The 18,339-nt window shown below is 43.8% G+C and overlaps 1 protein-coding gene across 3 annotated transcripts in view; it reads left to right on the top strand.

Moving 5' to 3' along the window:
- Positions 1-18,339, top strand: part of DOCK2 (dedicator of cytokinesis 2) — a 464,436-nt gene that overhangs the window by 61,114 nt on the left and 384,983 nt on the right. For all 3 annotated transcript variants that reach the window (XM_051843586.2, XM_017341248.3, XM_070076408.1), the window contains exons 2-5: positions 4,812-4,895; positions 15,782-15,822; positions 16,931-16,986; positions 17,472-17,568. In XM_051843586.2, coding sequence (XP_051699546.1) covers positions 4,812-4,895; positions 15,782-15,822; positions 16,931-16,986; positions 17,472-17,568 — 278 coding nt within the window. The remainder of the gene's footprint in view (positions 1-4,811; positions 4,896-15,781; positions 15,823-16,930; positions 16,987-17,471; positions 17,569-18,339) is intronic.

The following is an 18,339-nucleotide window of genomic DNA, read 5'->3' on the forward strand; positions in this document are numbered from 1 at the left end:
ATCTAGGTTATCCAATTTATTAGCACACAGTTATCCTTAGTGTTCTATAATCATTTTTGTTCCTATAGTTTGATAGCAATATTTTCATAATCATTTCTGATTTTGGTAATTTGAGAACTCTGGATTTTTTTTTAGAGATTTATTTATTTATTTGAAAGGCAGAGTTACAGAGAGGCAGAGGCAGAGAGAGAGCGACGTCTTCCCATCTGCTGGTTCACTCCCCATATGGCCACAATGGCCGGAGCTGTGCCAACTTGAAGCGAGGAGCCAGAAGCTTCCTCTGGGTCTCCCATGTGGTTGCAGGGACCCAAGGACTTGGGCCATCCTATACTGTTTTCCCAGGCCATAGCAGAAAGCTGGATCGGAAGTGGAGCAGCCAGGACTCGAACTGATGGCCATATGGGATACTAGCACTGCAGGCGGCGCCTTTACCCGCTACGCCACAGCACTGGCCTCACCTCTGTGTTTTTAACCTAGTTAAAAGCTTGTCATTAATTTTATCTTTTCAAAGAATCAAGTTTGGTTTTGTTAATTCTTTCTGTTGTTTTTCTCTTCTCCATTTCACTTACTTCTGCTTCTATTTTTATTATTTTCTTCCTTCTTCTATTTGCGTTTAGTGTGTTCTTCTATGTCTGGTTCCTAAAGGTAGAAAGATAGAATTATTGATTTGTGATCACTCTTCTTTTTAAATATAAGTGTTTATGGCTGTAAATTACTTTCTCGTCATTGCTTTGACTGCCTCTATAAATTCTGGTAATTTTTGTATACTCATCATAGTTTTTTGGAAGTTACTATGTACATGAAACATTTTTTCTTCTTTTCCTTTTGAACTTGTGTCTTTGGTTCTAAAGTGAATTTTTTGTAGACAATATATAGTTGATTCATATTTTAATCTTTTCTGTCAATCCTTGCCTTTGACAAGAAGTTTAATCTGCTTACATTTAATGTAATTATTGATAAATAAGTATTTACTTCTTCCACATAGCTATTTGTTTTCTATATATCTTACATATTTTTGTTCTTTTATTCTCTGTTACTGTTTGTGCATGTTTTTTTTCACATGTTGTGTTTAAATTCCATTCTTACTGGCTTTTCTCTGTGTTTTTAGTTATTTTCTTAGTGATTAGCCTGGTGTTTGCAATTTAACATTTTTTTTTTTTTTTTTTGACAGGCAGAGTGGACAGTGAGAGAGAGAGACAGAGAGAGAAAGGTCTTCCTTTGCCGTTGGTTCACCCTCCAATGGCCGCCGCTGCAGCCGGCGCACCGTGCTGATCCGATGGCAGGAGCCAGGATCCAGGTGCTTTTCCTGGTCTCCCATGGGGTGCAGGGCCCAAGCACCTGGGCCATCCTCCACTGCACTCCCTGGCCATAGCAGAGAGCTGGCCTGGAAGAGGGGCAACCGGGACAGAATCCGGCACCCCGACCGGGACTAGAACCCGGTGTGCCGGCGCCGCAAGGTGGAGGATTAGCCTATTGAGCCACGGCGCCGGCCTGCAATTTAACATTTTAAACTAATAATAATCTAGTTTCAGGTACTCTCACCTTGGCTTCAATAGTATACAAAATTCTCTGCTTCTAGGCAGCTCTGTATCTCCCTTTTAATGTTATTGCCACAAATTACATCTCTATAGTGTATGCCCATTATTGAATATGTATAAATATTATTTTATACAGTTGTCTTTCCAGTAGACTACTAGTGACAGGCTCCTTCAGTTTTTATTGCTTTTCATGTTTTTAATTTGCCCTTTGAATTTTTAAAAGATTTTTATTTATTTACTTGAGAGTTAGAGTTGTAGAGAGAGGGAGAGACAGAGAGAAAGGTCTTCTGTCTGCTGGTTCACTCCCCAGATGGCCGCAATGGCCGGAGCTGCGCCGATCCGAAGCTAGGAGCCAGGAGCTTCTTCTGGGTCTCCCATGCGGGTCCAGGAGTTCAAGGACTTGGGCCATCTTATACTCCTTTCCTAGGCTGTGGCAGAGAGCTGGATTGGAAGAGGAGCAGCTGGGACTAGAACGGCGCCCATATGGGATGCCAGCACCACAGGCAGAGGATTAACCCACTGCACCACAGCACCAGTCATACTTTGAATTTTTGAAGGATAATTCTGTGAGATTTGGATTCTTAGTTAAGAGTTTTTTTTCTTTCAGCACTTAAATATGTCATCTCTCTACCTCTGCTCCCCATGGTTTCAGAAGAGAAATCATTTGTTCACCTTTTTGAGGGCACCTTTGTACATGATGCGTTGCTTCCCTCATGCCGCTTTTAGGATTTTCTCTGTCCATCTTTGATTTTTATAGTTTCCCTGTTATGTGTTTCTGTGTGGATCTCTTTGAATTTATTCCACTTGAATTTCGTGGAGCTTCTTGGCTGTGTAGAGTCATGTCTTCCACCAAATTAAGTAAGTTTTTGCCTATTCTTTTTCCCTATTTTTCCCTTACCTTCTGTCTTTCTCTTCTCATTAAAGAACTGCCATTCGGTGAATGGCGGTGTGCTTCGTAGTGCCTTGCAGGTCTCTTGGGCTCTGTTTGTTGTTCTTTTGTCTTTCTGTTCCTCAGTTTGGCTAATTTCAACTGATCTGTCTTTAAGATCACTGATTCTTTCTTCTGCCTGCTCAAATCTGCTATTAGATATTTCCAATTATTTTTCATGTTTGCTGTTACACATTTTCACTCCAAAATTTCTATTTTGTTCCTTTTAATAAAATTTTATCTCTTTAGTGATACTTTGTTTTCTGAAGCATCATTCTTTTGGTTTCCTGTTCTTTGTCCATAGTTTGCTTAGCTCTATGAACATATTTAAGGCAACTGATTTAAGGTCTTTGTCTCATACATCCAGTATCTGTCCTTCCTTAGGGACAATTTCATCAGTTTCCTTTTACCCTGTGAATGGGACATACTTCCTCGTTTCTTTACAGCCTTCATAATCTTGGGTTGAAGACTGAATATTTTGAATACTGTAGTGTGTTGACTCTGAAGTCAGGTTCTTCCTATGTAGGGCTTTCATTTTCACAGCTTGATGTAGGTCATAGTAGTTTGGTAGTTGACTTTTCTAAAGTGTTTTTGTGAAGACTGTACTATGTTTTGTATGTGGTCACTGAAGTCTCTTCAATGCTTGATATACAAGAAAAAAATCTCTGATCTTGGCAACTGGCTGTGTACATGTGGTGGGGCACACCTTCAGTGCTGTGTCAGGACACTGTAGTGTGGTGGGGCACACCTTCAGTGCTGTGTCAGGACACTGTACGTGTGGTGGGGCACACCTTCAGTGCTGTGTCAGGACACTGTAGTGTGGTGGGGCACACCTTCAGTGCTGTGTCAGGACACTGTAGTATGGTGGGGCACACCTTCAGTGCTGTGTCAGGACACTGTACATGTGGTGGGGCACACCTTCAGTGCTGTGTCAGGCCGTTTACAGCTCTGCCCTATCCTGACTTCCTGCTTGCATGAAGCTTAAGGTCAGCCGGAGGTGAGAGTTTTGGGCTTGCTCATATCCTTTCTCAGCAAGTGTCCAGCTGTTTGCATGACTGTAAATCCTTGCTATATGTGGGTGCCTTTCAAAGCCCTTATTCTCCCGAGCATTTCGCCCTTAAGCTTTTTCTCGGAGGGCTCTGGTTGATTCTTTCTTCCCTCAGATTACACTTTCTGCTCCATGTAAGAGCAGGTGGCTCTTTTACTTTGAAAGGTTTTTGACCAGATGTCTTCAGCGTCGTTGCTTCTCTGTGCTGAGTGAAGGGAACTAAAAACATGCTCTTGGTGTCAGTCCCTGAGAGAACCCACAGGCAGGCCAAAACATAAAACAACAATTCTCTGGGAAAAGACACACTCTGCTACCTTCCAGCCCCAAGGACCCACACCCAAAGGGAAAAAAAAAAAAAAAAAAACCCACACAAGATCCTAGGGCCATTATCTTCAAGACTTTTGCTGAGACAGGGTACGGGGGCCCGAGCACTGCGCTAGCACAGCCCTATTTCATGTTACAAGTACCAGTGGAGTCCCTGATAGTGTTAAGAAGACTCTGGAGTTGTTCATTGCCGACTCCTGCTCCCCAGGAACTAACAGTGTCAGTGGAAGGCAGAGCTTCCTTTGGTGTGTTAAGTTCTCGCGAGAACTAGCGACCCCTGGAAATGGCAGGGGTGGGGGTCAGAATGATCTGGAGAAGCTGGACTCTGGTATGAAGGATTTGCTTTGGGGAAGGCTCAGGAGCAAGTCTCTTTAGCTGGGGGAACAAATACAGGCTAGCGTGGGATAGAGGAATATCTGGCTTACTTGGACCACGAAGGTTGTGCGGCACTGGAGCAGTGGAGAGCGTATGAGGCTGTTGTCGCTAGGATGAAGTCCTAGGGAGCAGCACCAAGATCATCACTGTGGCTGAGGATATGCAAGTTGGATGCTGCTTTTCTTGGTGCTTCATAGGCTGATGACCTTGGCAAGTTGCTTAACCTCCCAGTGCTTCCAATTCCTCCTTTGAGGACCGGGTCCAATCCTCGCAGGATTGCTATGAGGCTGTACAGGCACGTGTGTGGTGTTCAGTCTGAAGTCAGTCCATAGTACGTGATATAAGCAGCCTCCCTGTCACTCAGGCTGCAGTGCGGAACACGTGCCTGGGAGACGTCAGCCTTGGTTAGTAAGTGGAGGTCTTTAGGAGCCGATCTGGGTTGACTCCTGTGGTCAGCAGGAGTCTTCAGTATTGGTTTTGTTTAGTCTCGTGGGTTGCCTGGGACATGGAATAGACTTATGGCAGGGAGAGCAGGAGGGAGCAGAAATCCAAGGTACCCAGAGGTCTCACCTCTGTCTCTCTCTTTTCCATTTCATAGCCATATACAACTTTCAAGGCAGTGGACCTCCCCAGCTCTCCCTCCAGATTGGCGATGTGGTGCGAATACAAGAGACCTGTGGAGGTGAGTTTTTTGTCCACTCATTCCACAGGTGCCAGGACATGGAGCTGAAGGAAGCCTGCAGTACAGACCAGTCACCCCCAACCCTCTCTGCGACCCTGTACCTGGGCATGTTTAAATATTTTGTTCCTGTTAGTGCAGTCAGCACTCTACATAGACGAATTCCTCATCTACCAACTAGGATGGAACAAGTTGGAGAAAACAATTGCATGTCTACTGATAGTGTACAGGCTTTCTTCTTGTCATTATTCCTTAGACAATATAGTATCACAACGATTTACACAGCATTCCTATTGTGTTAAATATTACATGTAATTTAGAAACAATTTAAAATATGCTGAAGGATTGTGTAGGTTTTATACAAACACTGTGGCATTTTATATAAGGAACTTGAGCATCTGTGGGTTTGGGTATCCTTGGGGGTCCTGGAACCAATCCTCCAAGGATACCCTGGGATGGCCGTAATTAGTATTTACTGAACCAACCAAAGTACTTTATTATTTTAGGAATTCAGAACTCATAGCAGAGCCCTAACTGGGTGATTTGATGTTTTCCATTTGCCACAGCCCTGGGACTGTTTGGGCCTGTGATTTGTAGATACCCTAGTGTGAAGGAAAGAAAGCATTATTAGAATTTGTAAGGCTTCCACAAATTATAACTCTGATCCAGGAAGGCTGTGTTTTGTATACTTCACAAAGCCACCCAGACAGCCAGCAGGAACACAGGACCTTCATCAAGCTGGGAGTGCTGTCTTGGGAAAGTAGTGTCTCTTTGTTCCCACAAAGGTGCCAACCCCTTGTGAAACCAAGTCTAGTGGGCTGTTCACCAATGGTGGTAGTGGGAGTAAAGGATACTTTTAAATTTTATACCAAAGCAATGGCCTTGGACTTACGATTCAACATATTACCTATGTCATTGACAAACTTGATATTGTGAGCATGGCTTGAGCATGAGAACCAAATGAGTGGGTGGGCATTTGGTATAGCAGTTAAGATGCTACTTGGGATGCCTGGATCCATGTCAGAGTGCCTGATGGATGCCAATGAGGAAACTAAGGCTCAGGGAAGAGAAAATTCACCCAAGGTCATGCTTGAACCAGTGGCCATTTTCTGATGACCAAACCCATGCGCTCCTCTACTCCATGCTGCAGAAACAGGGGAAAGGCCTTGGTGCTGGAATTATTTTCCTACATTTTGAAACCCAGGGAAATCTTTCCCCCTTCTCCTCATGCAGTTTCCCTGGATAGAGGGCACATGTTGCCTTGCAGAGGAGCTGCACTGCACCATCTCTCGGCCTGGTTCTTGGGCCTTCAGGAAGTTAGCGATGCAGCGGCTGACCCAAGTCACTTTTTTCATTTCTGGGACGTCTTTATTCTTTCTTTGATTCAAGTTTTCCAGTTTTAATTCAAGTTTATTAGTCTGAAGCAATGGCAGGTAAATGACTCGGACTTCTCATGAGTAAGCTCACCACTGCTCACACAGACTTTTCAAATGAAGATTTATGGGATCCCAAGTGTTTCCTGCAGCCTTGGGTGGCTAAAAAGATGAAACTGAATGAGGTGAGACCAGCCTGGTGGTGTCTGCTGTGCGGAGGTGTGCTCTGCTTCTGATTCTGGAGGGAAAAGTGGTTTCTCCAAAAGCATCATAAATGTGAGAGCCACATGTTTGTCCAAAATTAGTCAAAAAAGGCATAGTAGAAGGAACATCAGTTGCCCATGAAACCTTCTTGTAGAAAGCTATTTGAAAAACAAAATCCAACCAATTGAGCTATGAATCAAAATAACAATCTAGTATTGAAAAGCTGTGATGAAAGGAAATGGTGATGACCTTTGAGTCCAAATAAATCAACCTACAAAAATGGCTCCCCAGAAGCATGTTATCATTAGGGACCTTGATAATGTAAAGAAATAAATCTAATAAAATTGAGAATTGGGAGGAGAATGTGAGAGAATACATTAACTCTGTGACATCACTTTCACAACATTGAGTTGATCCCTATTAATTAAGAAATGTAGTTAGAAAACATAACCACTCCAATATTTTAATGCTTTTCCTCACTATTTTCATTAGAAGAGTTTTCAGAAAATCTTTTTAGTTCTGAAGGGGCATTTAATTCAAGTTCAACATTTCCTTCAGTTTCACTTGATTTCTTGTTTGGAGGATCAAATGAGTGAAAGTAAAGAAGCTGTGGCTGGCATTGTGGCATAGCAGGCAAAGTTGCTGCTTGCAGTGCTGGCATCCCATGTCTGAGTGCTGGTTCGAGTCCTGGCTGTTCCGCTTCTGATCCAGCTCCCTGCTCAAGTGCTCAGGAAGGCAGTAGAAGGTGGCTCCAGTGCTTGTTCCCCTGCTACCCATGTGGGAGACCTGGATGGGGTTTCTGGCTCCTGGATTCATCCTGATCCAGCCCTGACTGTTGCAGGCACTTGGGGAGCAAACCAATGGGTGTCTCTCTCCCCACCTCCTGTCCTCTGCCTTTCAAACAAATAAATCTTTTTATTATTATTATTTATTTATTTGAAAGTCAGAGTCACACAGAGAGAGGAGAGGCAGAGAGAGAGAGAGAAAGAGAGAGAGTGAGAGAGGGAGAGAAGGAGAGAAGGAGAGAGGGAGAGAGGGAGAGGTCCTCCATCCGCTGGTTCACTCTCTAGTTGGCTACGAAGGCTGGAGCTGCGTCGATCCAAAGCCAGGAGCCAGGAGCCTCTTCCTGGTCTCCTACATGGGTGCAGGGGCCTAAGCACTTGGGCCGTCTTCCACGGCTATCCCAGGCCACAGCAGAGAGCTGGATCGGAAGAGGAGCAGCCGGGACTCGAACTGTCGCCCATATGGGATGCCAGTGCTTCAGGCCAGGGAGTTAACCTGCTGCGCTGGCCCCCAAATAAATAAGTCTTTTTTTATTTTGACAGTTAGAGTTATAGACAGTGAAAGAGAAAGAGAGAGAAAGAAGGTCTTCCTTCCGTTGCTTCACTCCCCAGATGGCTACTACGATCGGCGCTGCGCCGATCTGAATCCAGGAGCCAGGTACTTCTCCCTGGTCTCCCATGCGGGTGCAGGAGACCAAGCACTTGGGCCATCCTCCACTGCACTCCTGGGCCACAGCAGAGAGCTGGACTGGAAGAGGAGCAACTGGGACTAGAACCCGGCACCCAGATGGGATGCCAGTGCCGCAGGCGGAGAATTAATCAAGTGAGCCACGGCACCGGCCACAGTAAATAAATCTTAAAGAAAAGCTGTCTAGCACCATGCCTGGCTCATGGAACATGCTCTGTGTTTGTTGATTCCATTGTTCCTCCAATTATGTAGAACTGCAGAGACAGTATGGCCTGCGTAACCTGGAGGTGGAGTCTGACTGGCTGGAATAGGTGAGGCTAGCCTCTCCTTGCCTCTTTACTATTCTTCCTGGTACTAAATTTACCCAGCTGAATGAATTGGGGGAAACAACAGCCTGACCTAGACACTTAGATGTGAATATCTTTTACTCTCTATTACCAAGACAGTGTAGAAACTTACACATAATTTAGAAAGGTACCTACCCACTGTTGGGCCTTAGACAGTCAAATGCTGTTGCTTTAGCCACATCACGTCCGACAGGCTGCCTCTTCCACCCAGAGGCGGCATAAACATTCTGTGTCCTGATATTAGATGCAGAAAACACATGGAAGTTTATTGAGCAGTAGAAATTCCTCACGGGAGGGACAAACATAAAAGAGTGTTGTTTTTCCCCAGTCACTTCTTTCAGTCATATTCGGTTGACAGCTTTGCTGATATTTAATGACATCCAGAGACTTCAGCCTCATATCCAGGGTGATGCTCACTTCCTTCTCCCCTTTCTGCAATGTCGACCAGGCCTGGGGATGGAGGGAGTTTGGGGTGCTCTCTTTCCAATTCTGTCTTCTTTACTCAAATAAGCCCAAAGATCGGCCAGTTCACTGCACAGACAGCTGTGCAGCTGGGGAGTGAGCCGCCTCGTGCCTCTGATATCTTTGCCTGGAGCTCTTGGAAGGCACCCAGTCACTCTCAGATTGGCTTTCAGGATGGAGAGGCTGTGCCATGTCTTCCTGAGACGGCAGTGCCCACCTCCAAAGACCCCTCTTTTCATCCCTCTGTTGTGTCAGAGAGACTGAGCTGGGGGCTATTCTTGGGGGAGAGCACAGCTTATTTAGATTTCTCTTTCCAAGCCCTTCAGAGGGCGTGTGTGCTCCATGCTCAGTGATTTGCTATCTGGGTCGTGCTTTTTGGAAAAACAGAAGTCTCATTCCGCCTACAGATAACCCATGCTTTGAAGGGCCACCCTTAGTGGACAAGGAGAGTGCAAGTTTTAGGCCATGCTTCTCCAGGAACTTTTGGGTTTCACTACCATTAAAATACAACTAGAGAAAGGGGTGAGGGAGAAGGTTGGAAAAGGATCTGCTGCTCTTTTGAAGTAATGAGTAGCTTTTGTTGTTTGTGTTGTGACTTTTTTTTCAGAAATGGTGCTACCCAATGCAAGCCATCCTGAGACTTGCTCTTCTCACTTCAATACACAGGGAGCTCTTTCTAAGTCAGCTCACGTGTGTGACTGCAGTGTGGTTCAGCTGCAGAGTTCCATGTGAAGAGTTTTTGAATCTAACTCTTGGGGTGTGGGGTATACCCAGGCCATGTAACCACTTCTTCTCTAACAGCTTCATTGAGGGTGATCCTGACCTGTTCATGTTTTTTTGCTTTTAGGATAAGTAGGGGACATTATGAGCACTTAGCAGGGAATCTTTTGAAAGCACCACTTTATGAAGAGTTGGTCTTTTGTTCGGTTCTGCACTAGAGACAGGTCAGTGTGAAAAGGACTCCATTTTCTTAAGTAATAACTACTCCATAATTGGGAGCATATGAGTTAGGTTTTCTTGACTTCTGCATAAGGATGAAGCTAAAAAGTCAGTAAGCTACCATTATGTTGCATTTGAAGCATGTCTCATTTGCTTTGTTGTTATGGAAATATGTTGAAATGACTTTAATAGGAAAAAAAAAAGATATTCCAAATCTGTAAGTCCTGGAAAAAAGATAGAAAATATGCTTTCTCTGGATTATTATTATTGTTTTAATAGATTTTCTTTGTTAACTTTCTTTGAAAGTCAGAATTATGGAGAGAGAGGGAGAGACAGGGAAAGAGAGAGAGAGAGATCTTTCATCTCTTTCATCTGCTGGTTCACTCCCCAAATGACTGCAATGGCCAGGAACCTGGAGCTTTATCCATGTTTCCCACATAAGTTCAGGGGCTCAAGCATTGGGCCATTTTCCACTACTTTCCCAGGCACATTAGCCGGGAGCAGCTGGGCCTCAAACCAGCGCCCATATGGGATGCTGGCACTGCAAGTGGCAGCTTTACCCACTACACCGCAGTGCAGGCCCCAGTAGGTTTTCATATGAGGAATAGTATTTGCTAATTTTTTGACTACTTATATACCAGGCATGGGCAAACTCTCTGAATATTTTACTTAATTTAAGTCTTATGAGACAGGCATCACTATGATTCCCATTTTTCAGCTAAGGCGATCAAGGACCACAGCAGTGACTTGTATGGACGCACACAGGCAGTGAGTTGAGGATTCAAATCCAGGCTTTGATTCCAGGGCCCACACTCATTTTTTTAAATAAACTTTAATATGTATATTTAACATTTACAGTGTGTTATAGCATACCTCTAGGTATTAAATAGTCACTATAGTGAAGCAAATTAACATATCTGTCATTTTACAGTTACTTCTTTTTGGTTTTTATTTTTGTGCCATGAGTAGCTAAATCTCATCATTTGGCAGGAATCCAAAAAAATAGTTCAATTGTATTAGTTTAAGTCCTCATGTTGTACATCAGTTCCTTAAACTTGTTCATCCTATAGATCCACAACTTTGTAAACTTTGACCTACGTCTCTCTATTCCCTTCCTCAGAACTCTCCTCACCCCATTCATCTCCACCCTGTGATCCCCAGTAATTACTGTTTTATTCTCTAACATTGCGTACTGAATTTTTAAAAAATTTCCAGAGTACACTTATCTTTATGAAGTGGTGATTCATTCTCTTTGGATATATGCCCAGATGTAGGATTGCTGGTAATGTAAAAGCTGTATTTTTAATTTCTTCAGAAATCACCATATTGTTTTCCCTAATGGCTCCACCAATGTGCCTTCCCACTCATAATGTAGTAGGGTTTCCCTTTTCTATACCTTTGCCAACATTTGTTATCTCTTGACTTTCTGTAATGCCATCCTAACAGATATGAGATGATATGTCACTGTGATTTAAATTAGCATTCCTTTACAATTAATGATGTTGAGTAACTTCATATACCTCTTGGCCATTTTTGCGTTTGCTCTGGGGAAATGCATATTCAGATCTTTTGCCTATTAAAATATAGTTATTTATTTATTTCAAAGCCAGAGTGATACAGAGAGGGAGACACACACACACACACACACACACACGCACACACACATACACACAAAGAGAGAGACAGAGATTGACTAATTGATAGATCTTCCATCTGCTGGTCTGTTTCCCAAATGGTTGTGAAGGCTGGGCCAGGCTGAAACCAGGATCTAAGAACTCCATTTAGTTCTGCATGGGTGGCAGGGTCCCAAGTACTTGAGCCATCCTCCGCTGGTTTCTCAGGTGCATTAGCAGGGAGCTGGGTCAGAAGCAGAGAAACTGGACTTCAGCTGGCTCTCAGATATGGGGTGCTGGGGTGGTGAATGGTAGCTTAACCTGCTGTGCCACAATGCTGGACCCCCAATTTTAAATCAGATTGTTTTTCTACTATTGAGTTATGTTAGTTCTTTATAAATTTTGGATATTCACCTTTTATCAGATATATAGTTTGTAAAATATTTATTTTTCCAATCTGTAGGATGCTCTTTGATTTTATTGATTGTTTCCTTTGCTTTGTAAAATTTTTGCAGTCACAGCCTATACTCTTGGTTCTCAGTTCTTTAATAAGATTCCCTTCTGGGCTGTCAGGTATATGCTCTTATTATTTCTCTTCATTAAACTTTGTTAGCATGCTTACCACTAAAAAAACAAAACAAAACAAAACAAAACACCACTCTGGACCACTGATAGGTACTAGCTTCTATGTTATCTTAACATGATGAGATAATTCACTATTTAGAAAAGTCTACCCAGATGTTCATCATTCAGATTAAGGGTAATATTTTGCCATTCTTGTTTCTGATTTTTTTCTTTTTATTTCTTTTTAAAAAAGATTTATTTTACTTATTTGAAAGGCATAGTTACAGAGAGAGAGAAAGGGAGAGACAGAGTTGGCTGCTTCCCCAAATGGCCTGAAAAGCAGGAGTTGGGCCAGGCTGAAACCAAGTTCCAAGAGCTTCTTTCAGGTCTCCCTTTTGGGTGCAGGGGCCCAAGCACTTGGGCCATCCTCTGCTGCTTTCCCAGGCACATTAGCAAGGAGCTGGATCAGAAGTGGAGCAGCTGAGACTCGAACTAGCGTCCATATGGGATGCTGGTGCTGTAGATGGTGGCTTAATCTGCTATGCCACAGCAGTGCAGTGGAGGATGGCCCATGTCCTTGGGCCCTGCACCCCATGGGAGACCAGGAGAAGCACCTGGCTCCTGCCATCAGATCAGTGCGGTGCGCCGGCCGCAGCGCACCGGCCGCAGAGGCCATTGGAGGGTGAACCAATGGCAAAAGGAAGACCTTTCTCTCTGTCTCTCTCACTGTCCACTCTGCCTGTTAAAAAAAAAAAAAAAAGAAAAGAAATAAATGTTTCAGATGCAGTTGAAGTTTTACCCCTCCTCTATTCTGTTGTTCTCCTTTTGTCCATATTATAGGTAATATTTATCCTGATATTGTTGTTTTTCTTTCATTCTAAGGTTTTGTGGCTTCACTAGATACCTTCAGAAATCTTTTTTAAAATCATTTTGCATTCATTCTGTGGGATGATATTTTCTCCATTTTATAGATGAAAACATTGAGGTTTAAGTGACATAACCGAACGTCATGCTGCTTGGAAACGGAGGATAAAGGGCTAGGTCTCCAGACTTGAATTCTTTTTTGATATTCTAGAATATTTTTAATCTCCCCTCCTGTCTCCTGACTCATGGGTGATTTGAGAATTTGAGAATTTTCATTTAGGAGGTGGAAAAGGAAGATGATTTGAATAATCAGTAGTTCATAATTTTTCAAAGTATTGTAAAAAAAAAAAAAAGTCCCCTCTCTCATCTTCCTCCAGGATGCATGTCATAGTCCAGGCTGTGGTGACAGTATGCCATAGCTGGATGGCTTAAATGACAGAAATTGATTTCTCACAGTTCTAAAGGCTGAGAAGCCCAAGCAAGGCACTGGCAGACGTGATGTCTGGTGAGGACCCACTTCCTAGTCTGAACTTGGCTGTGTTCTTGTTGTATCCTCCCTCATGTGGCAGAGGACAGAGCTTGCCTGAAAGGGCACTAATGCCATTTGTGAGGACTCCACTCTCTTGACCCCATGACCTCCAGAAGGTCTCACTTCCTCCTAGTACCAACACATTGAATATTTAGGATTTCAACATATGAATTTTCAGGAGAGACACACATATTCAGTCTACAGTAGTGCACTATGAATTTTATGTTATGGCAAAGGGTTAACAAAAGTGCCTTGTTATCACTGAACTCAGAAAAGTGTTGAACCCAGGCAACACCTGGGCTGTGATAAGTGCTGTGTAACAATGAGCCTACTTCTGATCACGTGTATTGTCCTGGGATTTTGCATTGTGTTCCAACAGTTGTTATCTGCCCAGTCCATTCTTGGTATGCAATCGGATAGAACTGACTGTTAGGCAGATAAAGGAATTGACAGCAGAGTCAGGTCAAAGACCCAGCCACCTGGAGGTCAGGCTTGGTTTGGCTGGTGCATTAGACATGGGTTTGGATCTTGCTGAAGAATGTTGGCTTAATATTAGTGCTGTTATCTGGCAACTGGAGATGGCCATAAATTCTTCTAGTCAAGGATCACTCAGGGTTTGTTTCTGAAGCACCTATGCCACTGCCATGCACATAGTAGGTGCATGACCAGTGCTGGTTGATCTTGAATCTGAGAGTCCAGAATGGGGATGCTGGGGGCAAGAGTCAGCAGATTCCTGTGGTCAGTAGTGAGCTAATGCTTTGAGAACCAAGAAGCCTGCAAGATGTGTACATGTGACTGAGTCTCAAAGGTCAGGGCAGACCAAGTCCCTGGATCAAAGAAATTAAGGCACTCTGAGGACCTCCTGTCTCAGAGATGCAGGTGGAGACATGAGCTTAGAGTAGAGACTGGATCCTGCAGTTGTTTTCCTACTTTTGGGTGGTCTTGACCACCAAGTGGATTCAGGTTAGTGCTACCAAAATAACTTACCTGTATTTGTGTTCTGTCCCCATTAATGTGACTGCACAGTTTTCAGAGGCTTAATCTCTATTACTCTCTATTTTCATTTGCAGAGCTGAAGCACGAATCCCACTTCACAGGGTTGTCATGACAATTAATTTACAATTTAAAGAAAACAACAAAAAAGTCAGAGTTCCTAGGATATAGCAAACACTTTAAAAATATAAGCACCATTGTGAATTATTTTCAATAGTTAATGACAAATAATTAGAGGCAACAAAAATAGATTTTTCAGATACTGAGAAAATGGAAATCTTAGAAAACCACGGGTTCCTTCTCCCATAAGACAGGAAGTACAATGTGGTGGCTGTGTGTGTTTAAATCTTGATACTGTTATTTATTAGCTATGTGTCCCTGGCAAGGTCACTAGACTTCTCTGTGCCTCAGGAAGGCCCCTCATCTGTAAACTGGGATCATGGCAGTTCCTACCTCAAATGGTTGTGAGGAAGATGAAATGACTTACTTTGCAATGAGGGTTAGAAGAGTATCTTTACCGTAAACGTGAGATTCCCTCTCTCCAGTCTCCCTTCTTTCCTTTCTGTTTTCACTCTCCCTGTCCTGTCACCTGAAATAGGAGCCTCGGTGGGACCTGGTTGCTTTAGCGCTGCCTTTCGGACCTGCCCTTCCTTCTGGCTCATGACTTTGTGTTTTAAGTTGTTGGTTTGGGGGTTCCCACATGTGTCTGTCGAGAGCACATTCTGGCAACAATCTGTTAGCCCAGTAATGAGAGTCTGCTAATGAGGCACCCGACAGACGCTTTTATTTACCAACATGACAAATGCCACTGCTTGGCTGTGCTCAAATCATTTCAAAGGCCAGCAAACTCATGGTAGTCATCAGTACTTGCTACACTGAGGCTCATTTGCTCAGAGAGCTGTGTGCGATTTGGATTTCTGTTAATTGAATCATTTTTTATATTCCTGCAGAAGGGAAATCTTAGAAAATTCCTGTCCTTTTGCGTGGCCCTGACCTTACCTGTTTTGTGATGACTAGCATCGCCAGCTTGCAATGCTGAGGTTAGAGCTGTCAGTGTTATTTGAGGATGTTTGCCAACATTGCTGAGTGTTTCTGTGTTCCTGACAGGAGTTGAAAACGTGTGTGTGACCACAGGGCCTACTGGCCTGAGAAGGTGAGGTAAAGACTTGGTGGAGGCTGGAGAGTTGGAGGCACCTGCTGTGTTTGATGGGTGCAATTATGCACTGCTAGTCAGCTGGGGCCAGGAGATTGGGGGGAGCCTTGGCCAGCACGAGTTGAGGCTCTTGGTTTGTCAAAAACGGACAGAGGAAATTTGTGTCTTTCTGTGAAATCCCCGTTTTTAAGCTGTTTTTTGAGATGTTGGCAACCAATTCAATAGATTTCCAAGACACTAGACTCCCAGGCTTTGATCCCTACCAAGGTTTGCAGTAGTTTCTTTGCTAGTTAAAAACCAACAGACAAAAACAAGCAATAACAGTAACAAACTTGTAAGACTGCCCCAGAGACCTGTTTCTTTGTTTTCTCTTTGCAGACTGGTATAGGGGCTACCTGATAAAGCACAAAATGTTGCAGGTAAGGTCTTTTTGTTGTTATTAGGGAAAGCACCAGATGTCTGTACCTGGCCCAGCCACCCATCCAGCCACTGCTCTCCTACACTTGCTCCCCAGCTGAACCCATTGCTCTGTCTTTGTGTTCTGTGCTCTCTGACCTCACCCCTTGGTGCTCATTCTGCCTCAACTTCCTTCCCTTTCCCCTCATTTTTTAAGGCCAGTCTCCATTGCTGTCTTCTCCATGTCCCCTTTTCTGATGAGCCTCCCAGCCCTGACTCTCCATGGAGTGATGGATTTTTTTTTATTTGAAATCTGCCTTCTTCATTTTGAGTTGTTGGGTCTTCCATTTGCCTCCTTAGCTATACAACCAACATGAGGCAGACAGGACAAGAACCTGTGTCTACCTCTGCGGGTTCTCTTGCTGCAGCCTCACACGGCTCTGTCATCCCCATGACAGCAGACACCTGCTTGACTCACCGATTTTCTCTCATGGTGTCAAGCACTGTGACCAGATGAGTCCAGTGTCCACAAGGGTTAAGTTTATGAAGGAATTTCCAAATAATCGATTAACTTCTCATTAACTGAACCAAGCTTATGGAACAAGGAAATGATAGAAGCTTCTTCCTTCTTCCCTGACATACTGTGTCATGGGGCCAGATCCTGTTTTGCTTTCTCAAATAAACAAATGCCAAGAGAGTAGGTCTCCAATCGGGTAAGCCCAAGTGCAGCCAGGAGTGGCTGCTTCAAGAATTGTTGCTCCTGACTGTGACGGGCGACTACTCTCCTGGGACTGGACAGGAGAGGGGGAGAAGCCGGGCTCCTTTGCTTGCTCCAAGTGCGTGGTTTAGGTCATCTTTCGACTGATGCTCCCTTCCTGCCTACCAGATAGCATGAGCATCTACAGTGGGGTTGGAGCCTCCTTCGGGATTCAGGTCCACTGTGGGATTTGGAACAGCCAGGCCTGGGTGAGGCAACGTAGAATCCTCCTCCTGCTCCATCTGTCTCTGGGATTTGACATATGAAAATGTTTCCAGTCAGTGACTTTTGAGAAAAAAAAATTGTGAAGACCTGGAATCCATCCTTTCTGTAGGAATACTACGTTTGATTTTATTTTGTTTTCTTTCCAACAGGGCATTTTCCCCAAATCCTTTATCCACATCAAGGACGTGACAGTTGAGAAAAGAAGGTATCGGGCTTTCTTCACCAGGCCTGGCCCTCAGGGTCCCCTGGATCTTTGTCCTGTTGACTTGAAGCATCTGACTTGGCGGATCTGAAGGGTGCCCCTCTGTCTTCTCCATGCCCATATCTGTTTGTGAATCTTTCCTTCACTCAATGCGAGATCTAACACTAATCGATTCGAGTTCAGATCTTATTCTGAAGGGAATTAATCAGTATGGAGAATCAGACTTTTCACTGGCAGCCTCCTTTGCACTGCATTGAAGTAGATTAATCCCAAGTAATGAGCAAGAAGCACCCACTCTCATGAAGGGGGACCTGAAAGAGAAGTCCTGTGATTTTCTCACGCAGTTGGCGTGGCTGTTGGAGGCAGTTTAGTCCATAATCAGTGAGACCTTTCTTAGCAGCTGTGGCTGAATGCAAACCTTGCCAGCGTTTGGTCTTGTTGGCAACTGGCTGTCAGCTTAACGCTGTTTTCTCTCCCATCTCCCATAGAAATACTGAGAACATCATCCCTGCGGAAATTCCTCTGGCACAAGAAGTAACAACGACACTCTGGGAGTGGGGCAGCATCTGGAAGCAGCTCTACGTGGTAAGATCCAAAGTCCTATTCCTTGGCATGGAAGCATCCTGAACTTCTCAAGTTGGTTCAAGTTTGGAGTTTATAGCCTTGAGCAGGGCAGACCAAGGTGGCCTTGGTGACATAGTGAAGCACACACGATTATGTATGGGGATGTAAAGGCCCAGAGAGGTTAAGGTGACTTTCTCAAAGCCAAACAGTTAGGCAGTGTTAGAGCCATAATAAATGGGGTCTGGTGTGACATGTATATTACTAAACTAGTACAAAATTGCCAAATTTTGATATCTGTTCAAAACTCAAAGTTTTTTTTCTGATGGAGTTTAGTCAGCTATATTTTCAATAAACTCAGGGGAGTTAATTTGGTAGTCTGCTGATAATAACTAGAGAAATACTGTTTTCAGATATTAATTAACTCATGGCTCTTGTTCTCAGATCTATGAAGAAGTGCAATCTCTAAAAAAAAAGAGCACATTATGCATGTGTTTTCCTTGTTTTGAAGCAGATCTAATTTTAAATCCTTCTTTGATGCTCCGGAGCTCCTAATGAAAGCAATTAGCTAAGTAAACCATTAAGCTGAGAGTGAAAAATGTCAACCAAGGCTTATTGTGTGCTTGTTATAGCGCCGTGCTCACCTGCTGCTGTACGGGCACCAGTTGTAGACTAACCTTTTCTGGTCTTCAGTGTTGACTGCCATGTGGGTACCTCATGACAGGTGGTACTTGGTACCCTCACTTCTCTGATTTTCCCAAAATCCATGAGGAAAGTTTAGGGGCAAATGGTAAA

Source organism: Oryctolagus cuniculus, chromosome 6 (genome assembly GCF_964237555.1).
Source record: "Oryctolagus cuniculus chromosome 6, mOryCun1.1, whole genome shotgun sequence".
In the NCBI taxonomy this organism is placed as follows: Eukaryota; Metazoa; Chordata; class Mammalia; order Lagomorpha; family Leporidae; genus Oryctolagus; species Oryctolagus cuniculus.